General features: G+C 52.6%; 1 protein-coding gene across 7 annotated transcripts in view; it reads right to left on the bottom strand.

Annotated features, from left to right (window-relative positions):
• Nucleotides 1–23,131, bottom strand: part of FURIN (furin, paired basic amino acid cleaving enzyme) — a 30,353-nt gene extending 7,222 nt beyond the window's left edge. Inside the window, exons 1-4 of one of the 7 annotated variants that reach the window (XM_032469292.1) lie at nt 23,017–23,131; nt 12,175–12,215; nt 277–614; nt 73–171 (exon numbers count right to left, since the gene is read on the bottom strand). In XM_032469292.1, the coding sequence (XP_032325183.1) occupies nt 73–171; nt 277–450 (273 nt within the window). In that variant the 5' untranslated portion in view covers nt 451–614; nt 12,175–12,215; nt 23,017–23,131. Of the gene's footprint in view, nt 1–72; nt 172–276; nt 615–3,384; nt 4,057–4,126; nt 4,377–4,930; nt 5,017–6,967; nt 7,067–7,397; nt 7,520–12,174; nt 12,216–23,016 lie in introns of those variants that run through there. The other 6 variants (XM_032469291.1, XM_032469293.1, XM_032469290.1 and 3 more) reach the window with 6 other exon arrangements.
• Nucleotides 23,132–27,559: the final 4,428 nt, after the last annotated feature.

Raw genomic sequence — 27,559 nt, 5'->3', positions numbered from 1 at the left:
ACGGCAGAGGGTGGTGGGCACCTGCTCCCTGCCCAGGACCTAGCAAGAGGCACAGGGACCAAGGGGGCTCACCCTCCCTGGGATATGCTGGTCCACTGAGTTAGAAGCCCAAGGGCAGGACAAAACACGGCTCTCATCCCTGGCCAGAACACGCTTCCTACCCAGATGCCCCTGAGAAGACAAGCCCCAGAGCTCCTGCTCCCGGTGCCCTGCCCTCACCGGCCCCACCCCCGACCATGTCCTAAGCCTAGTCCAGCAGGAGGGAAGAACACCTACCTGGCCCAGATTGAGGAAGCCATGCTTGCGTGCCACACTGTCAGCCACGGCTGGGCCTCCAGGAATGCGCACGGCCCAGGTATTAGTGAAGACCTTCTGGCCACGGGCATCGGCCACCAGCAGGACCAAGGCTCCTGCTGCTACCACCCATAGCAACCAGGGCCTCAGCTCCATGGGGGGGGACAGGTGGCCGGGACCCCGGAGCCCCCGTCTCCTTGGCCTGGTCACAGGGCCTCGGCTGTCGTGTACCTGCTCACTGCCTGTGGCCCGGGGCTGGCTGGCGGGGGCATGGGGCCGGGACAGGCAGGGCTGTGCGGGGAGGACGAGGGCTGCCGGCTCTGAGAGGAACAAGCAAGGAAAAGGGGGAGAGTCAGTCTCTTCCCAGCCACGCACTAAAGATGCCTTCCCCTCCAAGGCCCAATCCAGGACTGAAAGGGGCACTGGGGGAGAGGGGTGAAAATCCGGCCCCTCGAGGGCAGTCAGGTAGGTGGACAGATGGACCCTCCACACACAAGAATCCAGGAGCAAGATGAAAAGTAACAAGGTTTGAGTCACTCAAAACCAGAAGCAAGAACTGAATAGATGCTTGCCAGAATCAAAGTCAAAAAGATGGGTTATAAAGCAATAGATACACACGATCCCTCTTGGTTTTTGAAAAACTATTTATATGTGTATGCTTATATATAACCACAGAGCAAAATCTGGAGGGACACATGCTAACATGTTAACAATGGTTCTCTCAAGATGGTGAGAATTATGAGTAATTGTTTTCTTCTTTATGCCATTGTATATTTTCCTAATTACCCAGGTCTATAAAATATTATAAAGGATTACAATGTTGGCTTTTTCGTTTTTTAATGAGTAGCACCTACACAGCTCACTAGAGTTTCCTGGTTCAGCAAAGCAGACCCAGTAGGGAGTTATCTGCAAAGACCCACAGTCCCTGGTAAGAAAGAGTGGGCAATCTAAGGTGGGATGGGGGCTTTGGGGCCTGAGCATGGGGGATCGCAGTGGCTTCACCTTCCCTCTATGGCCCAAACAGGCGACCATCAGCAAAGTCAGGGTCCTTTTTACGCTGTTTCCTGGGAAACGCTGGGGCCACCCAGCCCTGGCCTGCAGGCCTGCGGCAGCCCCTCGGTTGCTCCACGCCCACCAGCCTTGCGTAATCTGAGCCCGGGCAGCCAGGGCAAACACTGGCTGCTGAGCCAGGAGCACCAAGGTGAGGCTGAATCAATAGTCCCCATGTTGTTTTTCCTCCTTCAGCAAACAGACAGCTGGACCTCTCTGCCTGGGGCCACATAACTGTCCCCACATAGGGCCCCTGGCTAGCCAGAAGCCAAGCCCCTTGGGGTGGGGAGGAGCTGGGGAAGGTCCTAGTGGGGCTACAAGAGGTATCCCACCTCAGTGCCAAGCTTGTTGAGCAGAGCACTGCCCACAGGGCCTGGGATGCACCCACCACTCCTAGGGTCCGGTCCCAAAGGAGGCCACTCTGCTGGATGGCAAAACAAAGCTCCCTGGCTCACCCAGGCCCTGGGGAGATGGGCAGGCAGCTCACCACTGGGAACCCTAGGGGCTGCCCTCAGCCACAACCAGCCTCCCTGCCTGTTCCTGCTGTGGTCCCACCCTGCAGACTGGAGAGACTCAACACACAGTTCTTGGAGTATTTTCAGTTTACACCAAAATAACCTGACAGCTGATGGCAGGAGGCATCCACAATGCAGCTCCTCCTCACCCTGATGGGCAGAGTCCACAGGGTTCCCGGACAGGCCAGAAGCTACAGCCCCATGATGCTTTGGGCGACCAAGTTCCAGAAAGCTGGTCTGAGCAATGGCTGGGCAGCCAGATATCTGGCCCGAGGGTATGAAGAGACCCCAAGACTCTCATTTAACTGAGGATGTGGGGCCCTATCAGGCAGAACCTGATAGCAACAAAGCCTCTTCTACTCTTCTTCCCACAATAGCTGCCTGGTCCAGATGCCAAGCAGGCCACCTCCTGATGACAGAGCTGTGAGCCACGTAGCTCCCAAATCAAGACTGGGTTCATCTGATTCCAGCCCAGGTTCCGGCACATTGTGGATGGAGCTGCAGCTGCTTGGCATTAAAGACAATCAGCTATCACCTCGCAGCACACAAAAAGAAAGCAGGCTTCAGGCCCAACCAAACAATCCCCCAAGAAAGGACCAGCCTTCCTCTGCCCAGCATCACCAGCCATGGTGAGCAGTGGATATGGCTTCCACAGAGCCTGAAGCCCCCAGATAGTTCTGCCTCAGCATCCTGGAGGGAAGGAGGACCACCTCCCAAAAGAGCAGGCACTGAGAACAATGAATGAATGGGATTCTCCCCACCCCCATCCCAGACTCTGACTCACCCTCTGAGTCCTAGTTTAGCTCAAACCCAGAGGCTTGCTGTATCTCTAGCCTCCTGTGATGCCCTCTCACATGGGACTCAGCTCCAGGCTGTGGCCACAGGGAGAGCTGTGGGTGGTCTTCCTGGCTTTTATCAAAGCCCGCTTCTCCAGCCCCAGGAATCTCCCGACACAGGACACAGCCCCTCTGAGGCACCCAAACTGAAACTACCCCCATCTGGCTGCTGTTTCCCAGGCACTGGGGGTCTGACGTGGACAGGGCTGCCTGGGAAAACTGATCAACTCTCTCCAGCAAAGAGACACCAAGTCAGGTCCCGTAACCGGCATTGAAGGCTCTGCTGAAATTCTGAATTCCAGTCCCCACTCAACTACTCATTTGCTGAGTGATCTTAAACAAGTAACTTCCTCTCTCTGGGCCTCAAGTTTCCTTGGTAGTAAAAACTGCTAGACCAGAGGTTTTCAAACTTTTTTCTTTTAAGTCACAGAATCACTTTCTAAAAATCAAATCTTACATAGAAGTCCAATATAGTAAATAGTAAAACTTGGGCGGCTACGGTTGAGACAGGTCAGGCTTGGCTACTCTCCCATGCTGTGTCCATACCTGGACAGCAGCTGCCCAGCCCTCGCTAGGCCACATCACCCTAGCACTTCCCAAGGCAGAAAGAACTCCAACACCCTCCGGTGGAGGAAGGTCTGCATCCCCAGGGGCAAAGGGTAGGGAATGGATGGAAAGCAGGTACTGACCTGACAAGTGACTGCTGTAAGACCTGTCTGGCAAGCAGGCCGCCCCTCAGTCCAGCCACCCCACGGGGGCAGCAGGGGCCTCGGCCAGGCCTCCGCGGGAGGCAGCCCCAGAACCGTCCTGAGCCAGCCTCCCAGCGCCCGCGGATCCGTCACCTGAGTCTCTCGCCGCCCAGGTGTGCGGACGGGGGCGAGGCCCCGGGGGTGAATAATCCCCTCCGCCACGCGGAACAGCCGCTCCTCCCCTCCCCCGGCGGGAGCACAGGCCCTCCCCGGCCGCGGAGTGGGCGAGCCGGCGGCGGCCCCCGAAGGACCGCGGGGAGGCGGGAGCACCCAGCGCCTCTGGAATTCTCTCCCCATCCCGCCCCCAGCGGGGGCCCCGGCAGGCGCTTCCTGAGGTCAGAGGGCTCGCCCCGGCCCCAAGCGGAAAAGTACCGGCACCGATAGAGGCCGGGGGCCGAGCCGGGCCCGGCGCGCTCAGGTGGGCTGCGGGTCGCCCTTCCTGCTCCCCACAGCTCCACCTTCGGGGCCGGCCCCGAGGGCAGTTTCGAAAGCCGGGCGGGCAGCCGGGCCCGAGAGGCCCGTGTCAGGGCTGCCTCGGCTCCAGCGCCCCCGACCATCCCCCGCCAGGGCGCCCGTGCCGCGGAGCCCGCTCCTCCGGCAGAGCGGCCCGGTACGGCCGGCTCCCCTCCGGCCCGGCTCCCGACGCTCTGCCTTCCTCGGGCCCCGCGCCCTCGCCGCTTACCCTAGGGAGCTCGGGCGGGGAAACTTTTACAGGCGAGCGTCGCGGCGGCTCGGGCGCCCCTTGGCCGAGCGGAGAGCCCGGCGGCGGGGGCCTGGGCTCGGCGCGGTCCCCGCGCCCGGCAGCAGCGTCACCGCGCGGAGGCGGGGAGGCGCGGCGGCGCGGCCTCAGCCGAGCCGGCGACCAGGGCAGGGCTCCGCCTCGGCTCCGGCTCCGGCGCGGGCGGGGGCAGCGGCCGGGCCGCGGCGGCGCGGCTTGTTTACTCCGGCCGCTGTCAGCCGCTGCGGCGGCCCGGGCTCCTCCTCCTCCGCCGCCGCCGCCGCGCCCCTCCCCCTGGCGGCACCACCTCCGCGCACCCCGGCCGCTGCCGCCGTCCCGCGGCCCTGGCCCGCCGCGTCGCCCATGCTGCCCGGGCCCGGGCTGCGTTCGGGCGGGAGCACCGCAGACAACGAGCGCCGGTCCCGGAGCGGCGGCCCTGCGGCCTTCCGGGGCGCCTGCTGCCTCCGGCTCTTGGTCGGGCGGGGAGGAAGTGGGGCCGGCGATCCCAAAGCCCTGGCGGCGGCTCGGCGCGTCCCCCAGGCCCCGATGCCCGCGCCCCCGCCCCCGGGCTCGGCTCTTCGCGCCGCGAGCTCCCTGGGCCGGCGGCCGCGGAGACCCGAACTCGGAACTTGGGGAGGGCTCGCGGCGTCGCTCTGAGCCCAGTCTCGGCCGGATTCTGGGGGGAGCTGGCTCTTTCCTTCCCCCACTTCCCCACTTCTGAGCCACGAGCTTGGGCACCACCGGGTTAAGTGCCCTGGGATGACGCACCTGGGGTACCCCACCGGAGGTCAGACTTCTCCGCGGCTGGGCAAGTCCTCGTGGCCTATTAAGAGGACTCACGATTTTGTCTGCATCTATAAAGACAGGTGAATAAGCGGAACAAGTAGCCCATCCCCCTTTAATTTTTTTTTAACTTTTTTTTTTTAACTCCAACCGCCTGCCAGGCACCAGGCCAGTCACTTTATATTATCTCCTCCTTATGTATATTATTTAATCTACATAATCCTCCCAGGCTGACATTATTAATCCCATTTTACAGATAAGGAAACTGAGGCACACAAAGTTCAAATAATTTGCCCAGGGTGCCACAACTAGCAGGTCTCAGATCCTGGAGGAGGTCGATCTGGGGCTTCGGCAGAGCCTAAATCCAGACTACTTGCAATATACCAGCCGACTTTTCTCTCTCCCTGGGTCCTTGCCCTAGAAAACGTCTGTGCTTCTTGGCTGAGGCCACCAATGCTTGAGCTGAGGAAGAAAAGAGGGGCAGTATGGCCAGGAGCTCCCCAGGCTGGGTTACTCCAAGGTTGCAGACCAGTCCCTGCCCATCCTTTCCTGTTCCCTGTGAGATATCCTGGAAGCACAGTATTACCTTGTGGCCTCCTCAGCACAGGTTTGGGGATAATAACAAAAATGATCACCGCTGAGCACGTACTCTGAGCCAGGAGCCCTTTGTTCTCAGCTCTTTCCCTGTGTGAACTTATTTTGTTCTCACCACTAACCCCATAAGGTGGGTATAATTTTCCTTCAGGCACCTCTTATGTATCGCTATCTACACTGTACAGAGGAGAAAACTGAGGTCCTGAAAGTTTAGGTAATATTCCTTAGGTAAGTAGGTAATAAATCAACCAACAAACCTGGGTTCAAATCCCTGCAGCATTATTTCATTCTCAGAGCCTCAATTTATCCCTCTGTAAAATGGAGATAATGTTCATTTAATGGGTTAAGTTACCATTTGGGCACCCATGCAAAAACTGGAAATTTGAGGAAGAATGTGGGGTTCTGAAAGTTGAGCTGAGAGGTAAGTCCAGTTGGCCCTATCTCAGAGTGGGAACCACCACCGGCCCCCAAAGAAGCAGATTCCTAGGGGCCACCCTGGGGTAGCCTCCAGCAGCAGCACCAGCCACATTGGGAGAACAATACTTCAGTCAGATTGAGGCAGGAAGTGAGTCACGGTTCTTCCTCAGTCTGTGAGCAAGAGAACCTCATTGAGGGGAAATAGGGACAGTGCTCGCCCCACCTAGCCTCTCAGTCCCCCAGTGCCTTTCCCACTTGTCCTCTGACCTACAGAAAGGTCAGCCTGGAAAGAAAGCAATCCTGTCTGAGTGCCCCACCCATCCTGGAGGCTGGCCCCAGGGGAGCCACAGTGGGGCTGAGGAGGAGGGGCTAGCCCTGTCTCAGACGGCTGCCATCCTGGCAGAGGAACTGGAGCTTTCCAGTTTCTTCCCGACAGCCTGCCCCTCCAATCCTGCCTTTGGCACGAGGAGAATTTGTTAAACTGTGTTGCTCAGAAGTGCATCACTGAGGGGAGGAGAGAGGAGAGGATTGAGCGAGTGAGCACCTGTCCTGCCTTTGCCCAGAGCATCTTCACCTTAGTCCTGCTCCTGGGTTAGGATTTCACATACACTTGTATTTTACAACAATCCTGTTGTTAAAAAAAGAATGTGGAAGCCACTCTCCTTGAGAATGGGCCCTCAGGAGAGAATCCAAGCTTGCCACAGCTGGTGACTGCTAGCCAGCTTCTTCCCTTATCTCCTGGAACAAGTCCTGTGGGCAGGTTTTGTTCCGTTTATCACTCCCCATTTATCTGAGGCTCTAAGGCCAGAGGGAGCTAAACCGCCTGTGGAGCCGGCACCCCCCCCCCCACTTGGTACCCTAGGAAGCCCCAGAGCCTCTGGATCACATGATCAGTTTTACAGTTAATTGGACAGGGGACCCTAGGTGACAGAAGCCTAGAGACAGGGTGGAGGATGACCTGTGAAGAGGAGCAGGGCCTGATGGGTAAGGCCTGAGGGAGGAAGGACCCACCTTCCCAGCAGGGATCCCAAAGGAAGGGTCCAGCCAGCCAGGCCTTTCTTGATCCTTGGATTTGGAGCTAATCTGGGAGGCTCCTGGGCAATGGTAGTCCTATGGTAAAATCCAGCCAGTCACCCTCACCCCAGGAACTCCCATTGTCCCCTTCTCTCCAAATCTCTTCCCCACCCTCAGGCACCTCCAACAAAGCCTTCAGCCGAAGCACCCACACCTGGTTTTAATCAAAATGTCTACACCACATCCATACATGCATAGATGGCCAGACAACAAAATTTAATTGGTGTTTTCCCTAAAAGGGTGGGATTTGAGAGCTTTTTGTTGTCTTCTTTTTGCTTACTTGCATTTTCAGTAATTTCTACAATAACTTTTAGAATAAGATAATTAAACTTTTAGTCATGCAAAACTGAACAAAGCATGCCCATACTTCACCATCTCGCTCCAGAACACCTGGGGTCCATCCTGAACGCTGCTGGGGCAACAGTCAGGCTCCTCCTAGCCCATCATGGGGCAGGGCCCTTCCAGTTCTGGCTAAACCACTTTGGGAAAACCTCCTTTATAGGACAGGCAAACAGGGTGTCTGTGGGTGGGGGGAGGAGCTAGAAGTCGGTTGGTGATGCATCTGGTCACGCTGGGACAGGATCCCGGCACAGCCAGCCCTTCTCATTTTCCCAATTACTGGGCTACATCTGCACTTAACCTCTTACCTGCTGGCTCCCACATCCCCAAGTCACTGGTCAGTTTAATGGTTCCCTTCTGCCTGCTTTGTGTCTTCTGCTTTACCTTCAATGCCCAGCCAGTGCTACTCACAATTGGACACCTAATAGGTGCTTTGGGTACAGTCTAGTCTGGCAGGCATTCATTAAGCACCTGCTGAATGCTGGGCCCTGGAGCCTCAAGCTGAGTCCCCTAGAGCTTGTCCTCAGGAAGGCAGCGAGTTCCTCTGGTAGAGTTAGACAGAGGTACCTGAGAAACGCCAGGATCTTCCTGAAGCTGTGCCCTCCCTTCTGGCCTTGTAGCTCCAACAAGCTCTGCCCTTCCTTCTCCCTCTTGATCCAGAAAAGTAAAACACTCAATTAACATGTCTTGTTGAGTTTTCCAATTAGTTTTGTAATCCGGACCAGAATTTCTCAACCTTGGCACTACTGACATCTTAGGGCAGATGATTCTTTTTTTGTGGGAACAGTCCTATACATGGTAGGATGTTAAGCAACATCCCTGATTTCTAAGAACTAGGGGCCAATAGCACCCTCACCCCCGTTATGACAACCAAAAATATCCCCAGACATTTCCATATGTTCCCTGGGAGGCAAAATTGCCCCTGGCCGAGAACCACTGGTCCAGAGTGAGGGATGGGAGTGGCGTGGGTTGGCATGCCAGGGTTCGAGGCAGCAGGAGTTGTCTACTCAGAACTTTGCACCCAGACAGCTGGCAGCAAGGGAGAAAACTCCCAAACCCCAAACTGCCAGGCAGGGCAGCGCAACAATGGGGCCATTTAGTGTTCAGGGCAAGCAATCTTATGTATCTCCACGACATCTGAGGACATGGCTCTCAGGAATGCTAACGATAATGCTGCATCGAGGAGAGGAACAATCACGCTGATCACACTCTGTTTACTTAGGTGAGGAAGTGGATGAGACAGCTTTGCATTAAATATGTATTTAGAAAGCAGATCCGTGGTTGCTGGGGGAAGAGGGGCAGGGACGGGCGGGGCGGGAGGAAACTTTGGGGAGTGATGGATATGTTCATTATTCTGATTGTGGCGATGATTCCATGGGTATACACGAACGTAAAAACGGATTAAGCTGTACACTTTAAATAGGTGCAGTTTGTAGTGTGTCAATTATACGTCAATAAAGCTCTTTTTAAAATGTATTTCATTGTTCAAAGTTTTAGTGCTTGAAAGGAATTATTTTGAAAATTTACTAACGTGAAGTAGCCATTTCTTGACTGTGCCAGATAAATGGGGGCGGGGGGGGGGCACTGTAGAACGTAAAAAGAAAACAGAAAAAAAGGAGAAAAGGATCAGGTACCTCAAGGCTGACCCAGGGAAGGCAGAAAGGGATGCTGAGAACATTCAGCTCAGGTGTCCTTCCGTGAAGCCAGCGAGAGCCTGTCTGCTGGCTTAGAGGAAGCACTGGAGAGTTTTCCCTTTGGGTGATGCTATCAAACCAACGTGTCTGGAATGGTATTATCAGGGGCTTGGGAAAATAAAATAACAAATTTAGTGCTGGCTGCCAGGAAGGGAACAGATGAATCTGGAAATTACAGGCTCCTCCACTACCTTTAATCCCTAAAACAAACATTGCTGGGGGAAAAGCCAGTTAATACCTGGAGGAGGGCAAGTACTATCCCTCAGTGGGGCTGGTACACCTGGGGAGCAGAGAGCCTTTATAGGAGCCGGCTGCATGGGAAAGTTGCCAGCACTGCCCGTGCCCAGGGCTGTGCACTCGGCAGGGAGGGGTGCTGAGAAGCCCAGGAGGGAGAGCTGTGGGCGGCCAACAATGCCTCTCACTGACAGTTCAAGTGCTTTTTAGTTAATAGGGACTTCCACTGAGGTTCTCAGGAGCCCTGAGTGAGGCAGGGGAGCCAGGAGAGGCTGTGCAAAGCGAATGTTCTGTGACAATAAAAATCTCTGTTTGTGGAGGGTTGATTGTGCACTAGGGGCTTCATTCATTCCTTCCTCAAATATTCACTGAGCACCTGCTGGGTGCAGGCCTTGCTCCAGGGCTCCAGTGGTAAGGGAGGCAGACAGCAAGTAAATAAGTAAATAAGTTTATAAGAGAAGTTCAGCTCATCCTATGAACTCAGAAACAAAAATAGCAAAGGGTGGTGCTGTAGTCCCTGGGGAAGTCAGGGAAGGTCTCTCTGAGGAGGTGATATTTGAGCCAAGGCTCCAGCAAGGGACAAAGATGTGAAGGTCTGGAGAGAAGGCGTCCAAAGCAGCAGGCAGAGGAAACCATGGGACATGGGCCTGCTGTGTGAGCTCCTGCCCTCGGAGAGCAGGCACTTCCCAGAGTGCCATGGGAGAGGGTGACAGTGGGAAGAGATGGGATGAGAGGGGTCAGCAGGGCTAGACCACGCAGCATGTGGCAGGCCGGTCAGGACGTGGAATTGAACTCCCGCAACAATGGGCAGTTTGGGGGGAATTTTACTACTTTGCCCCTTTCAAGGGCCCTTCTGACTACTGTGGGGAGAGACAACACGTGGAGGGTAAGAGTTGGAGCCCCACAAGAGCTCTATGCAGGAGGTGCCATCTGTGGCCCTCCCTGTTACACGAGGGGTGAGGGGTGTGGCCTGGGGAAGTTGGGTGACATTCATAACCCAGGAAGCAGGTTTGTGGGCTCCTGAACAGGCCTGGGAAGGGTGGACAGAAGCCCTGCCACTGCCTACGCTGGGAAGGCCCGAGCTTCCTCAGGCTGAAAGCTGGCCAGGACGGCCAGGCCCAGGCCCCCACTGCCCAACTGCTTGGGTGGTTTCAGGTGTTTCTCCCTAAATCACACTGCTATCAGCATCTTTAGCTGCAGACTTGGCAGCAAGGGAGGCCCTTGAATTAAAGCTCAAACTCTCAGAAAGCTCTTTCCCTGTTAGGCACCCTGCTAAGTGCTTTCCTCCGATTGCCTCTATTTTTCAAAGCATTCCTGGGCCGGCATGACACCATTGTTATTCCCATTTTACAGACGAGGACCCTGAGGCCTAGAGAACCTGTTCGGATCACAGTTAGGACGAGGAGGATCCAAGATTTGAACCTGGGGAGCATACACACAAACCACTTAGCTTTCTGCCACTAGAAGAGAGTGAACTAGAGCTGAATCAGACGCCGATTCCTGAGGCACCGTGCTGTGGGTAGCTCTGCTGTGATTCACCTTTGACTTTTTCTTGGACAAGGCTTGTTTACCTGTACTCTCCTCGCCATACATGTGGGTGTTTATGTAATGTGTGCACTACAGAACTGTGGGGCTGCCCTTCCACCACAGAGGGTGCCAGTTAGCAGTCCAGCCCTAGGCTCAAATCCAGCCCCCCATCCCTGGGCAAATTACTTAACCTCTCAAGGCCCCAGTTTCCTCATCTGTAAACTGGGGTAAAAACTACCCAGTCCATCAGGTGATACCTGTGAAGTGTTCACTCAGCACAGGGCCAGGTCAGCCACGGTGGCTACTATGATTAAATGAACCCTTCAGTCTGAGGCAGGAAGGCTCTTCCAGTGGGCTGGCCATGGAAGCGTCTCTAACTCCTCCTCATTGGCCCAAACACAGGCGTTCATGGATGAAATCTCTGCCCTCACCCTGGGACTCTTCCTTGGTGCTTTTAGGTTGTTGTTTCCCTAGGAGGAGACCTGCTAGCCTCGCACTACCGCTGTGTTCAGAGAAGCCTTTGGTGTGGCCTGGTTCCTGGGTGGCCCATGAGGTGCCATGTAACCATTTTGCAAGCTGCCCGCTCCTTTGACCTCTTGCCTTTGAGGTCGGAGGTCAGTGGACAGTCCTCTGAGGCAGTGCTTCCCAACATGTTCACATCATGACGTGCAGCAAGTGTGGACAGCCCCCTGGGGCAGAAGGACCAGGCTGATTGAAGCTGGTGGGGTCTCACTGGCAGCTGCCACCCTACACCCTGATGCCTGCTTGGGGCCTGGGTGCTCCAGAACCTGTCTCAGACACAGGAGTGGGCAGTGCTCTTTAAGGGGTCTGGCTACAGGGAGATAGGTGGCTGTACTGTCTCCCAACACTGGCCACATCGTTGTGCTGCTAAGTTCTCTCTGCATAGAGGCCCGGCAGGGCCAATCTTCCTGACTGTCTTGTTTTTAGAGAGAAGAAATGTTTTCCAGATAGTATTCTAGGAAGATCGTTCTCCTGGGAAGCAATAGGGCTCTTTATCCCTGTCAGTACGTCTCTAATCTGAGTCTTGTGCATTCCCTTTATGGGGAAGGGACCCCTGCAGCCTCCCCAGTACTGATTAAGGTAAGTTATTTTTGTTGTATTAGGCATACTCCACTTTTTTAAAAACACCCTTATTGTGGTATGATTCCTGCACAGTAAACTACACATATTTCACATGTACAATTTGATGAATTTTGATAGATGGGCATACTCCTTATAGTTCTCATGCAACCAGCAATCCAAAATGATTCAAAACTATATAGAAAAATACACGTAAAGCAATCTTGTTCCTACCTCAGCCCCTTCTGTGCAGACCCCTTCCACACTTACCAGTTTTTATTAGATTGGATTTATCCTTCCAGTGTTTCTTTCTGCAAGAAAGAAGAATAAAAGTTATATGTACACACACAATTATCTCTTTTCTTATACTTCCCTCTTTTTATCAAAAGGTAGCATATTAATTTTTTGTTTTTTTTTACTTAGCAATACATTCTGGAGAAGTTTACACAATAAAAATAAAACCACAAACCCAATACGATTCAAAGTGACAACATTAGTTTAATGGGAAGGATGATGTTGTTTGGCTGAGACAAAATTGCCACTTGCAACGATATGGGACTGACCAATGAGAGCAGATCTCCTTTTGAGTTTGACATGCCTATGGATGCTGCCGTGTGCTGGGGAATGACTCAGTTCTCCCACTACTTTTTTCTACTTGAATTACCGCAGTACCTCTGTTTGCACAGTGGGCTATTACATCATTTGGCCTGCACTTGGCTTCAACGCATCATTTACGCATTAAATCCGCCTCTGTTCTTTTCTTGTTAGCCAGCAGCAATTAAAAAGGACTGTTTGATGCCAACACCATCATAAACACAAATGCAAACTTGGGCAGTGAAATCCTGTGTCAACAGTAGATTGTAAGGTGGTCGTGCCGACAGTAATGATGATGAAAATAATCATAATGGCTAACATTTACTGAGTATTTGCTATGAGCTGGCATTGTGCTAAGTGCTTTACATGCAGGGTCTTATGTAATCCTCCAAACAACTCTATAAAGTAAGCACTACCCATTTTACAGATGAGAACATTTATTTAGTCTTAAAGCAATTAAATAACTTGTTCCGAGTCACAGGTGCTCGAAAAGTTACAATCAGAATTTGAATCCTGGGTCAGACTAACCCAGTGATCACTACAAGGGCTGGTAGCTGGGACAGGAAACTTACTACGCTCTTTGCCATCAAGTCCTGGCCACAACTGCTCACCTTGGCTAGGTGCTGCTGGGCTGGGCCAGGCAGGATGCGTGGGGCCTGAGGCAGAGGGTGAAAAGGGATTGCATGGGTCACAGCCCCCCACAGGGGCCTGGACTCCCTGGGACCTTCTCCCTGAATCCTGTCTGAAAGTGTGCTGAGTCTGTAATGTGACCCTGCCTCCTCTCTCAGTATCAAAGTGAACACACACACACACACACACGCCAAAAATGACATTTAGAAGAAAAGAATCTATGTCCATGACTGGTGACTATAACAATGACACTTTGTCAGGTTCTGACAAAGGACTGAAAGTTCTGAACATTCTTTACACAGTCGCTGGCTGGCTGGGCTGGGCTGGGCCTGGGCCGTGCTCAGGTTGAAAGCGTGGACTCTGTAGCCTTCTCCTCCCCGTGGCCTTCCACCTCCCTCAGCTCCCACCCAGCCTCACTATCTCTCCTGACCCCTCTCCTGTCAGGTTTGCTCGTCCCCTTTCCTGAGCCTACTCTTGTTCCCTATTGAGACCTCAGCCTGTAGCTCCAAATCCAGGAGAGACTGGGCGGTCAGAGAGGCCTGGAGTGACGCCTCAGCCCGTGTGGTTACCAAGTCACGTAGCATGTCTGACCTTCATCTGCTTCCTGGGCAATGGGCATATTAACAGTTCAACCAAGAAGACAGTAAACCAGTAGAGTCCTATTGGGAGCTGGCTGCCATCCTTGTGAATGGCATCCCCAGGGTAGGGGTTTGGCTCTCAAGGACCAGGACACCTGGGGCCCACCAGGCTACTGGAGCTGACTTGCTCTAGGATGTACATGACAAATGCCTGGGCCTTCCATGCCTGGGTACTCCCACTGCCTGCCAGAGACCCTCCCCTGGCAAGGGTCCCAGGGGGTGTACACAGGCCCAAGGGAGGAGAGGAGGGCACCATTCTGTGCCTCCCTCCTTACCCTTCCTCAGATCCAGGCTCAGGAACACTAACACCCTTCCCCTTCACCCCCCGCAGCCCCTCCTGTTAAGCCTTCCACATGGCGTAGTAATTTAGTAATTTGGTTTCTATTTTCCTAGAGCAATACAACTGATTGTAAAAACTAAATTGCTAACTTATCCTGTCCCTTTGGCTCAGATGATATGCCAGACACTGATAGAGTTCCAGAAAAGCTGGTCCCATCACATCGTTCCTGGTGTGGTCTTTGCTTGGCTCACCATGGTTAGACTTGGGTATTCTTTTCATCTGGGTTTGCCCTTCTGCTGGAATCTAACCCTTTCCTGTTTAAAAACTTTGGCTTCTTGCATTACAAGAGCTACGCATATGTAAACACCATCCACCCTACCCTGTGCTTTCCTGATCTCATCTCATCTCCCACAGTCCTCCCCCTCGCTCATTTGGCTCCAGCATAAGGCCTCCCTGATGCTTCTCTATCCCTCCAACAGCATTCCTGCCTCAGGGCCTTTGCACTGGCTATTACCTGTCTTGACCTCTCTTCCATGACATCCATGTGCTCACTCATCTCTCAGGACTTTGTCACTTTCAGGGCCTCCAGTATGTGAAAATGCAAATGCAGCACTCCCCACCCTCCTCCGTTGCTTCACAGCACTTTTCACCATTGGACACACTCTATAGTCTCCTTATTTGTTTGCTTGTTGACTTTCTTCTTCCACTAGAATGTCAGCTCTCTCTGTTTGTTTTGCTCACTGCTGTATCCCCAATGGCTACAGTGGTGCCTGGCACATAGTTGGTGCTCCAAAAATACTTGTTGAGTGAATGATTTCACTGTAGAAAAACTTGAACCTACCTCAAAGCACAAAGATGAAGATACCTAGAATTTCTGTCCCTTCCAATTGAGCGCCTCATCTCTAGAGGAATTTAAGTGGAAACTGAGCATTCATTTGGTGAGGGGTTGTGGAAGGGCCGTGTGTAGTGGATGAAGGTGGGACTCCTTCTCTCAGGAAAATTCTAGGATCCTATAAAAGGCTCCCCATTGTTTTACCCGAAAACTGGGTTTGCTTCTTGGTGGGTGTTGAGCCAAAAGACACAACCAAGCCAAAGAGCCAGAGAAGGAAGGATTTATTACTTGCAGCAAGTAAAGAGAACACTGGGGATCTTTCCCAAAGCAGCGTCTCCTCAAACAGCAAAATTAAGGAAGCTTTAAGCTAAGGGAACATGCATATTCATGAAGGGGGTTGGTTGATATATGCGTATTCATGAAGGGGCTTGAGCAGAGACTAATTCAACATAGAATTGGGCCAAAGGTCAACAGAGTCCAAACTTTAGTTGATTGAATTCATGAGGGTCAGAAAAGGTCAACATCATCATTCCTCAGGTTCTGACCAGGCTGGGGTCTCAGCATGTAATTACTATCCTTTACCTGGGTGGGGGCCTTAATTCCTGCAGAACTCAAAGATGTGTATCAGACAGAGTGTGATGTATATCCCTTGAGGAGGGACTAGGACCCTTTTATTGCTAAACTATTGTTTCTTGACTCCTTTTCCTTTGTTTCAGCTTTCCTTCACTTCCTTGAAGATCATTAATTACCAAGACCTGTTCCAGGGCAAACATTGTGGCCAGGCTTAGATCACAAAATGGCTTAGGCCAAAAATGGCTTCTTTTATGTCAAGAAAGCTATGCCTGGTTCTGTTTCTCTGGGGACCCCCTATCCTATCTGCTTACAACTGCCCAAGTTGTTCTTGGCCATTTAAAGCCACTGACCAGCACAGGGCTTTTCCCTTGGCCCTCAGCACTGGGTGTGGAGCCCTACAACCCAGAAGACTTGGGAAACAGGGTGGAGTGGAATCATCTGTCAGAGCCAAACAAGACTGTCCCAGGAGGAAATACAGCAGACACCTGCTCGGGTTCAGCAAGCAGTGACAAAGGTGGGGTGAAGTCACTCACTGATTTGAGGAATGTCAGACTGTCCCTACATCCTCAGATGTGTCCCCATCCACCTGCCACAATGTCTGGAATCCCACCACTAGACTTAAGTTTCTGCTTTTAGCATGCGCTCTGGGGAGAGTCAGGTGTTCTGCCATCTGAGCCACATAAATCAGGTCTGAATTTGCATGTTGGCTGAGAATGGGTCTTGAGGGGGTGTGAGTTTTGGTAATGGGGGCATTTAGAAGCAGGGCACTGTCAGGAAAGTAGGCAGCCTATGAGCACTGGTCTCCATGACGGGAGTCCTCAGAGTCGGAGACCACAAGGTAGCAGTGACCTCACAGATAAACCCAGTGCAGGCACTGGAGCAGGTTATCTGGGACAGGAAGTGGCTATGGGAAGCATGAACCAATGCAAAATCCCCTCTACAGCTGCATAATTTCTCCAAGGACTCGGTCTTCACAGAAATGGGGTTATTGGGCCACCTCACCTATGGGGTTTGTTTGGGGAACTCCTTGCGGGTTCACTTGGGACAGACACTTAGGGATCACAGTTACGGTAAACACACAGCACACACGCCACCACTTCTTTGTCCTAATCCATGGCAGACATTGCTAATCCGTCACCACACAGCTGTGAACTCTTTCTTGCCACTGCATTCTAGATGGCCACTGCTAATCTATCAGAATTCACACATGAGGTGAGATTAATGGCTACTGTTGGTGGAAGAGCCATTCCTGAGTGAGGGGCAAAAGAAATCTGTCTTTACCATCCCTGCCCCTTGGGAATCACAGGGTTCGGATTCCTCAGATGAGGAGACTGAGGCTCAGGGAGGGAGTGAGACCTGGCTAGGGTCACGTGGGGCATTAGTGGGGAAGGAGGGTCTGCAGCTCTAGTCTTCCTACTTCTGGCCCAGAAGCATTTGCCTGTGACTGCTCAGTTGGTCTGGGAGACAGAGCACATGTGTGTGTCCCCACGTCCACATGCCCAGTGGAAGAAGACGTTACAGCCCCTCTTGTCAACAAGTGCAGGAGGTGAAGTCTCTGGGTGGTTGGGTTGACCTTATAAAATTTGGACTTTCTGGGCTCCATGAGTCAGCGGGGCAGCAGCGGGCAGATGTCAGGGAGGCCCAGTGCCTGGAACATGGCTGGGGGCCCAATATGTCCACTTGAGCCTTAGTCTCCGGCCTGTGTCCAAGGCAAACTCCTCAGTACCCTCAGACAGGGGCGGCCAGTCCCAGTCCAAGGGACAATACTTGCTTTAGGATGGTTCCCATTCTGGGCAGGTCATCTCCTCTCTCTTGGCCTCAGATGCCTGCTGCATCAATAAGGAAGCTCACCTGTGGCTTAACATTGCTGAGCCTCAGTTTCTTCATTCATTAAACGGGTTTAATGCTACCTCCCCTGCTGAGATGTCACAGGAGTGGGATGAACTAATTCTATAAAATGCTTGGCATGTGCTTGCACACAACAGGTGGTCAGGGAGGGCAACTAGAATTACCTGAGGATTTTCCAGCTCAAAGAGCCCAGCCTGTGACCCGCAGCTTTCTGCGGGAAACTGCCTCTTACACTGGCTCTGTAGTCACCAGAACTGAAATACCTTGGCCAAACCTGGAGGGTGAGAAAATCGACTTCTCCTGAATTTGAGGGAAGGACAAGGGGGATGAGGAGCGGCCCAAAAGTTCTGAAACAGCGGCTCCTGGTGCCCATGTCCTATGGCCCCCTTTGTGCGTTAGTGGGAGGAACCATGGACAGAGGCCCCCTCCCATTTATGGAGGGAATTCCCTGGTTAGTGGGGACTTGGTGGGTAAATCATCAAATCTGCTTGGAGACAGGGTATGGCAAGGGATGCCCACCTCTGGCTTCCTAAGGGCCATTCCTGGGACCACTGCCCTGTGTGCCCACCCATATCACACAGGCGATCCCAGGGAAGGAGACATTGGTAGCACTGGGTGGGAGGAAGAAGTGTTGGCATCGACTGATCCATAGCATTTTAAAACAAAAATAATTAAAAATTTAAAAGGAGCTGGTTATAAAATGGTATGTAAGCTGAAGTTTATATACACACACACTGAAGAAAACTAGAAGGAAACATACCAACAGGCTGAGAATGGTTGTCTTAGGTGACTGGCTGGAGGCTGGATTTATATTTTCTTCTCTATGCTTTTCAAACTTTTGGACAATAAGCACGAATAGGATTTGCTTTTGTCATCGGAATAGTGACAACAAAACCCACTACCTTTAAACAAAGGTACACAAAGCCTATGGTTTGGGCTCCAGCTGTGAGCAGAGGGCCAACTTCCTGACCTGCTCTGCAGGGTGGTGACCCTCAGGCTGGGGTGGGGACAGGTCCACCCCGGGAGATCCGGTTCTCTGTCCTTCAGGCCTGGCGGGTAGTGGCGAGGGGAAGGGGCCACAGGCCTCCTCCCCAGACCTCTCCATACCCCCATCCTGAAGGTGGCACATGTCCTGCCAGGCATCTTGCTGGCTGGCTGGCAGGCCTGTGGCTTTGGCCCACGCCCACTTGGGGACTGCTGCCTCCCTCCCTGCCGGGAACTGGGCCAGGCGGACGGACGTGGTGACAAGCAGCAGTGACGTTTCCCCCACTTCCTTTTACCTGCCTGGCTGCGTTTACTGCTGAATCAGGGTCCCTTTGGGGACAGACGGTGGGATGTGGCAGGACGTTCTGGTGGCCTTGAGGGCCAGGCAGGCTTCAAAGAGACGCAAGATGCTCCGTGTAAAATCAGAGCATTAGCAGAGATGCTCTGTGTCCCCACGTGTGTCCACCTCCAGGTCCTATGGTTGGTTCTGTGCAGTGTCTCCTCTTGGCTATGAGGCCTGGCAGGGCCCCAGGTGCTATGGTCTCGGAGGGCCTCATTTGCAGCCTTTGGGCCCTCAGGGGACCCCAACATTTGCTTGTGCCTTGACCTGAGCACTCATCCATGCCCCTGGCAGCATCCTGTGCGGTACACATGGTGGCAGGTGCCATGGGCTGGCTGACCTGCCCACATTCCCTCCTTTCTTTATCACCTCCATTAGAGAGACCAGAAGAGCTTTGGAGTTCTTTGAAAAGGGACACTTTAGACATTTGGTGGGGGGATTCCTTATGTAAAACTGGTCCATGCATTGCAGCAACCCTCTCCTCCCACCAGACTCCCAATCACGGTGACAATCTGAAATGTCCCACACATTTCCACACATCCTGTCAAGCTGTGACTCTGGCCCTGGTTGAGAACCACGCAGCTAATGCTGCACCCCTCACCCTTGCTCAGGTGGGCAACTTACGTGACTCCACCTCGGGCAATGAGCTCAAGGGCAGGTCTTCAGGGTGAGGAGACTTTCTAAGAGAAGGGACAAAAATCCTCTGTCTGAGTTCCCCAAACAACATCAGCAACCATGCACACTGGGCTTTTCCAGGTGAGAGAAACAGAGCCGCCATTTTGCCAAAGCCAATGAGTATCGGGGTCCTCGGGTACCTGCAGCCAAATGCATTCCTAACTCCTACAGGTGGGGAAACAGAGGCAGAGAGTCACTTGCCCAAGTTCTCTTTCCTGGTGAGGAGTAGAGGCAGGATTCACATCCAGACATTCTGGGTCCAGAGGCTCCATCTTAGCCACTGAGCGAGGCTGACTCTGAGCACTCCAGAAGGCTCAGCCCAGTTTACACGTATGTGCCTGAGTACATCTTTCTTCCTGAGAAGAGGGTTCATTCCTTTCATCAGATTCTCAAAAGGTCCACAACAGGAATGAGACCTCCTTCTTTTTTTTTATAGAAGATCTCCTTCTTTTGTTTGTTTTTCATCTCACTCATTTTACAGGTAAGCCCCAAGAAGGGAAATTACTTGCCACACTGGTGACCAAGCTGAGAAGGTAACTGGGTCCCCCCTGCAATTCTGTGCCCTTCCTATTGCCCCCTCCCTGTCCCCTCCTCCCAGCCCTCATGGCTCCTCCACCGAAGGCCTGGACCTGTAACCTGCCTATTGGCCTCCCTGCCTATTGTTCTCCACTCTGCACATACTGAGAGGCTCCCCCTCAAGGCCTGCTGTGAAGCTGCCCCACACATGTCAGCTCTATGTGCTAATATTTCCCTGTGTCAACTGTCTTAAGACAGGCCACAGAAATATTTTTGGTCCCATATGGTTTTCTAAAACCTTGCTGCTCCCCAACAGTGGGTGGAGTCCATTTCCCCTCTCCTTGAATGTGAGCAGAACTTTGTGGCTGCTTTGATGAAGAAAACATGGCAGCAATGATGCAGTGTGGCCTCCAAGGCTAGGTCATAAAAGTGATAAGGCCTCCCTCTCTCGACCTTTGACCCCATCTGCCATGTTGTAAGGAAGTCCTGGACACAGCAAAGTTCCAGGACATAGAAGTTCCAGCCAGTGCCCAGCTGTCAATCTCCAGCATTGCTCACCCCGTGGGAGTGCAGGGGCCTTCAGGGTTCCAGCCCTCTGCTTTCAGGTCTTCCAGCTGAGGCCCCAAATGTGATGGAGTAGACAGAAGCTGTCCCCTCTGAGTCCTGCCCAGAATCTGTGACCTAGTAACAGTTGTTTCACTCCCTTGCAGGAGACTACTAAGAGTATGCACTTAGAGCCAGGAGCTGTGGGGAGCTGAGGATGCTTCTGAGTAGGGGAGCCGTGTGATGATGGTGCTGGGTTAAGAAAGCCTCTCGGTCCTTGTGCAGATTGGAGAACAAGAGGCAGGGAGGCCAAGGTTAAGAAAGCCTCTCGGTCCTTGTGCAGATTGGAGAACAAGAGGCAGGGAGGCCAAGGAGAAGGCTACTGCACTGGTCCAGGTCTTTGCGAGGAGGGGCTATAGGACTAGGAGGAGGGGCAGGGGTGGGAGGGCAATAGAAAGGGCACAGAATTGCAGGGGAGGCCCAGTTACTATCTCAGCTTGGTCACCAACATGGCCAGTCATTTCCCTTCTTGGGGCTTACCTTTATTACTTGCAAAATGAGTGAAAAAGACCAACAACAACAACAAAAGGTTGTTTCTCCTATTTCTTTGTGCATAAATTCTCCCCAGTGCTCCAGGCCTAGCCTATGTCTCAGCCCCTCAGGGTCAGCCCCTTCAGGCAGGCTCTCTCTCCTCCCAAAGACTCTGGTTTTGCTCCCATCTCTCACATCTTGCCTTGCATACATGTCCTGCTTGCTGTATCTCATTGATAATTCACTTTTATTTTGCTTCCTTTAATTGCCAGGCTATTTCCACTGCATGACTGTCTCATGCTTTGATGATGTTTCCAGTTTCCCTCCCGGGGCACTCACATGAGAGCTTCTGTAGAGTCTGTACCCAGAGGAGGAAGGGCTGGGTCATGGATATGCTTGCCTTCAACCTGGCAAGATGCCACATCATGCTCCTGCCAAATGGCCTTATCAATCTATTCCTCCACCAGCCATGGGGTCCACATTTGGCAGCATCCTTTTTTTTTTTTTTTTTTTTTTTAAATTTTTGTGAATTTGGTGGGTGAGACATAATATCTCATCGTTGTCTTAATTTACCTTTCTCTGATACCAGCAAGGTAGAGCCTCTTTGCTCATATGATTATTGGCCATATGGATTTCTTTTCCTAGGAGGTATTTGTTCACAACTTCTGCTGAATTTTCTGTTGGGTTGGTTGTCTTTCTTCTTGATTTGCAGAAGTCCTTTATATATTCTGGAAACTAATCTGCTGGTCGTATGTATCGCAAATATCTCTTCCAGATTGTGGCATATCTTTTAATCTTGTTTATGGCATTTTTTGTTGAACTGAAGATGGGAATGTTAATGTCATCAGACTCATTATATTTTCCTTTACAGCTGATGCTTTTTGCACCTAAGATATTCTTCCCCCAAGAAGCACGAGGAGACTTTCCGAGTTGCTGGCGGCATCCTATTTCTTGGCGTGGGTGCAGGGTACAGCGCCGGGTTCACTTTGTGAGATTTTTATGGAGTTGTACATGTAAAATGTGCACTTTAAAAATGCATATTGTAATTAGCAAAAGGTTTATTTAAAAAATAAATCATTCTTTACCCTGAAGTCATAAAAATATTCTAGATTTTCTTCTAAGTGTGTTAAAAATTTTGCTATTCACATGTAAGCCTTGAATCCACCTGGAGTTGTGTGTGTGGTGTTAGTTGGGATCTAATTTTACTTTTTCCATCTGGACCACCACTTGTCCCAACACCATTTATAAAAGAGTCTGTCGTTTCCCCACTGGTTGGTGATGCCTCTCTGTCATGTAGCAAGTTCTCGTTCATGCACAGCTCCGCCTCTGGGCCCTTCTTCTGTTCATTTCATCTCTTTATAGCCTGATGCCAAAGCTAGTCTGCTTAATTTCCTTAAAAAGTTTTAACATTTGGTAGGACCCGATGAAGGACTTGAAGACAGGAAATGGTTGAGCCGGAGTGATGCTGCAACGAGGTCACTCTGATGAGGGGAGGATGGACTTTAGAGGACAAGGCCAAAGGGTCAGGAGTCCAGCTGGTGGCTGCTGCAGCGTCCAAGCCAGAGGTGAGCAGCTTGGCCAAGAAGTGGGCTGACGTTGGATATGTCGTGGAAGTAAAGTGGATGGGGTTTCCTGACGTATCAGAAAAATTGGGGACCAAAGATGACTCCTTGGTTGTTGGCCAAAGTAGCTGGTGGTGCCATTTGCTGAGATAGGAAAGCTGGGGTGAAGGTGACAGGTGGACTTTTAGAAAGTGCCCAATAAATGACTGTCTGGATGAATGAATGAGGGGGTGCAGATGGGGGAGTGAGTGGGGGTGGGGGTGCTGCCCTACTTCCTGCAGCCCTTCCAGAGGATTAAGCACCACCTTCCTTGTCTCACACCATCAGTTGTTTCAGCACATGTGTGTCATTTCCCCCAAGCAGGACCGTCATTGTTGGGGGGGAGGGACATCTTCCCTGCCCGTGCGCTGGTACCTCCCCACCCCGACCCTGGCTCAGCGCAGGGCCCCCCAGATTCTTGGCTGCAGGACACTGGCCCATGGCAGGCTTCCAGTCCCAAGGAGGCCCAAGGCACCTGGGGAGACAGAGCAGGCCCCTGAGGCTGCAGGTCCCGCTTTGTTACTCACCTCCCTCCTCAGTTTAGGAAGTGGCCTGGATGAGTCTCCATGTCATTTTAGGGGAGCTCTGTGCTGTTTGCCAGATGAAGGAAGGAGCTGTTGGTCTCACTGGACGTGAAGGAGGCGCCGCCGCAGTGGAGAAGCTTCCAGCCTCGGAGGCCCTGCTTGTGGGTGGGGCCTCAGACCGGGGCAGTTTTTGCTGTTTACAGCTTACTGCTGCCTCGTCATCCCCAGCTGTTATAAAAACACCTTTTGTCTGGTGGACGTGGAAAATTGCATCTGAGCACTCCAGCTGAGTCATTTCTCCGAGCAGGCCTTCAGCTGGGGCAGGGATTCTGGCCGGGCGGGGCCTTGCGTGGGTCTGTGTTGATCCTGCGGGCGGCTCCGGTGGCCTGGCCAGCCCACTCAAGCCCCAGTGCGCAGGCATCGCTCATTCATTCATTGAATCAAGATCGATTTTAAGCCCTTTCTCTGTGTTAAGAGTAAAGCCCTGGGGGGGCTCAGTGGTTGAGCGCCTGCTCATGCATCTGGGAGCCCTTGGCCGGCAGCTCCACCCATCCCACCACCGTAACCCTGGCCAGGAGTGACCTTCAGACTGGGGCCCAGCATGACTCTTGGCAGGAAGGGGGAAGGGAAGAAGGGAGGAGGGAGGAGAGCGGAAGAGGCGAAACCAGTCTTTATTAAGCAGCTACTCCATGCCAAGCCCTGAGCTACGCTTGTTCTTAGGGCCTCATGCCTGGTCCAAGAATGCTGGCCACTTAGGCTGCAAGGCCCTGGGCCAGTGACTTCAGCTCCTAAGTGTTCTACCCTCATCTGCCTTGTCTTCCTCATCTGACCTCAAGCTTGTGAGGATCAAGTGAGATGATGCAAAAATACAGTCAATAATGATCCTTCATGTTTTTATAACTAATAATGACATGGTTCACATTTATTGAGTACATCCTGCACCAGGCTCTACACTAAGTGTCTTCCTCACACTAACTCATTTAATCCCCCACCCCCCAGCAACTTTGAGGCGAGTTCTGTTTTTAGCCCCATTTTATAGAGAAAAAAAATCAAGGCGCAGCGACATTAACTTGCCCAAGACCATGGGAACACTAATGCTGGAGCCAGAGTGCTCCGCAGGTGATAATCACTTATATGTTATGAAGTACATCAGGCCGGTTGGATTAAATTGGTGTTTCTCAGTGTAAATTCTCCAGAACCCTCGCCTTTGCTCCATCAAAAAAAAAATTTGCCTTACCATCAGATAAGCATGGAAAATGCTGGAACATGGCAATCTCCTCCTGGAGAGATTCATAGGGCACTCTGATATATCAAAGGCTCTTAGACGTGCTGCGATTAAAAGGGAAAAAACGAAGAACCTGTTTATGTTTAACCCAGCATTTCCAAGCTTGTTTGCTCTGAGAGCCTTATTTCTGAGACGCCCTTGGTGAGATCAAGCTGGAAACGTGTGCATTTTCAGGAGGCACTGCTGCCCTTCATTACAGGTCCTTTAGTGTCTCATTCTTGTGTTCTCTCATTCATTCATTCAACAGATGTCTCTTGAGTTCTCACAGGTGCAATGAGAGAGAAGACGCGACTTCTGTTTTAAGAATCTCATGAGTCTGATGGAGGAGACAGAACTGTGTGATCAGAAGTTCAAGGGACCAGGGGAGCTGAGTGGATGGCACCTACCCCGCCCCCTACCCCATCTTGGAGCCCCTACATTGTCTCTGAGGTCCTGGGGGAGGCGTGACCTCAGCAGGCCGGGTGAAGGACTTTGGTGGCCAGGGGTGTAGGCAAATCTTTGTACATCAGTGGAAAATCTCTGCATTAACTCAAATTTTCAGGACACCCCTGGGATTATCGGGTTCCATTCTATGAAGGCTATTTTACAACCCTGCAAAGCATAGGTAACCGATAGTAATGCAAACTAATTCTTGTCTATCCTGCAGATTCTGCACTGACCTTTAGAACAGACTGACTTCCCCTGCTCAGTTTTGTCTCTGTTTCCTCATTCGTTTCCATATTCCCATCAAGAAATGTGTCTGTTCTTCACATTCTCTTTTGATCTGGTTACATCTCCCAGTTCCCTCATCAATTGAGGGGTATAATAAACTCTTTAACACATGATCATTTTTATATATGTGTGACAGTCATGATTTTACCTCTTTTTAAAAGAATGGTAGCAAGTGGCTCCCCGGGCAGAGGGACATGTGGGCAAAGGCCCAGAGGCTTGCTCTTAGCACTTGGCATTGAGCAGCAGGCGGCCTGACCCCATCCTCAGCTGAGCAGACAGCATCAGGAGCCACTGAAGGAGGCTGGCTTTTCAGCCCCCACTCATGAAGGGTGGAGGCAGCTGGAGTAAAATGAAAACACACTAGTGACAGGCATCGATGTGCACAGAAACGAGGGACTGCTAGGCTCGCTGGTGCCTCCTGATCAGTGTGTCTGCAGGGAAGCAGAGCGCACTTCTGCAGTGGGGTCCATCGCATCTCTGACACTGCGGTTAAGCAGTCTTTCCTCACCGGTGGTTGGGGAGAAGACCACGGGCTCGGCTGCTTTGTTCAATGAGCCCGCTCTGCACACAAACATAGGCAAAACTCACCAAAAACAGGAGTGAGTGGGCACACGTGAAGCCTTGTGTCTGAAACCAGGCAGATTCCTCAAATGCTTGTTGAATCACCAATCCTAGGCACAAGAGCCCTTAAGTTAATTAGCTAAAAATTCCTAAAGCGCACAAAAGAAGGCGAGAGAAGCTGGACTCTCCGTCTAGGATCGTTATATGATACGTGCACCATTTGAGGGAAACTGGCTTGGCTCCTCCTGCCTCACCCCCAGTGGCCTCAGGTCTGGGGGGAGGACTCTTCATTTCTCTTCCTTCTCCCTCTTGTGGGCTTGTTGCTGGTAACTCTGGCCGGAGTGCTTGTGTCATCCTCAAGGACCAAGGACCGAGGACTGGCCCTGCTTGGGGGCCGTGGGCCAGGCATGGCTTTGTTCCCGCTACCTGCCTGGGTGGCACTGTCAGGGTCTTCGGTGGGACGCAGCCTGGGCATCTACGACATGGTGCTGGGCGCCAGGCCAGCGCCGATGAACCTGACCCACTCTGCTAGCACAGAGCTCACTACCATGCGGAAGGGTCAGGGCTGTGGGCACAGGGGAGACCCCACTGGACGTTCCCACATCACTAGGGGACGCCATGTAGGCAGCTGAGGGGCAGAGCTAGCAAAGGGGAAGGAAACGGCCATTCTGTCTCAGGATCCGCCCAGACTGGATTCTGAGCTCACACAGGTGCTCTGGAGGGACTCCTAGGAACACAGGGGATGGAGCTGAGACCAGTTTCCCTGGGACTGGGTGGGCCACTCCCTGAACCCCTCTGGAGGCCTTCTGAGGGGTGGGACTGCTAGTCCCCTTTTTTCCTGGCAGGTGGCCCAGCAGGAACCCCTTTGCTCCCTGAGCTCTGCTTCCTAGTTTGATTTGCATAACAATCTGCCCAGACCAGCTTTGTACCTTGTGCACCCAGGGCTGGAGCCCAGCATTGCCCTCTGGCCAAAAAAACCCAACCGACCAAACAAATAAATCTCTGGCGTAAGGAAAGGCCATTTTTGTTCCAATGTAGTCTTTCTGAGAGTCCTTGGAGACTGGCTGATTCTTGGGGACTGGCTGGCTCTGGAGTGAGCTTGGGTCTGTCCCAGGTGAGGGGCCCTCCTGGAAACTGTGCCCTCCTGGCGTGAGGCCCAGCGTCCTGTCTATGGGGCCTGCCAGAGCCCTTGGAGTAGTTATCCTAGACACACACACACACACACACACACACACACACACACACAGGCACTAGAGGGATGTAAGACAAGGGGAGTCATCACAGCTCTGCTTGTCTTAGCAAGACTAGAAATAACCTGCATGTCCAACAGTGAGGGAGGGGATCCGGGATTCTGGGCGTCCCTTCAGTGCAGGGCTGTAAGGGAAAAAGAATGAGGTTTCTTGGATGGGGCTGAGAGAGGAGGGGCAGCTCTTGTGCCCCCATGTAGGCTCTGTGCCCATCCCTCAGAGTGGCCACAAACGTCTTAGCCAAGGCGCCTGTGTCCCTCAGAGCCCCCTCTCCCCTGCAGCCTCACTCAGCACCCCTGCATTGCGCTGCTCTGTCCCTGCTAGGCCCTGGGGCTGGGCAGAAGTGAGGTGGAAGATGTCAGAGCCTGCCAATCCCAGCCGTGTGTCCTTCAGCAACCCATTCAGTTCTCTTTGCCTCAGTCTTCTCATCCATGAAATGGGGACATTTTGCCCACCTTGCTGCTGAAATGAGCACCTAATACACAGAATAGGTGTCTAATAAGGGTGAATGTGACTTAAATTTTGTCCACTGGGAACTGTGGGAGTGCAGCCCAGAGGCCAGACTGGGGTCAGACTGGCGGGTGAGCCATGGGCTCTGGCCTGGCCTGTCACGCGCTCTGTGTGCGTGTTGGGGGTGCTGAGCCAGCTCCCCAGCACCCCCCCCCCCCAGCAGACTGAGGGGAAGAGTTCATGCCACTATTTCCTGAGGGAGGAGGAGGCACATCAGGCGACACAGGGTGAC

Source organism: Camelus ferus, chromosome 27, assembly GCF_009834535.1.
Source record: "Camelus ferus isolate YT-003-E chromosome 27, BCGSAC_Cfer_1.0, whole genome shotgun sequence".
NCBI lineage: Eukaryota > Metazoa > Chordata > Mammalia > Artiodactyla > Camelidae > Camelus > Camelus ferus.
The sequence above is the reverse complement of the archived record's forward strand: the minus strand, read 5'-3'. Positions and strand labels throughout refer to the sequence as shown.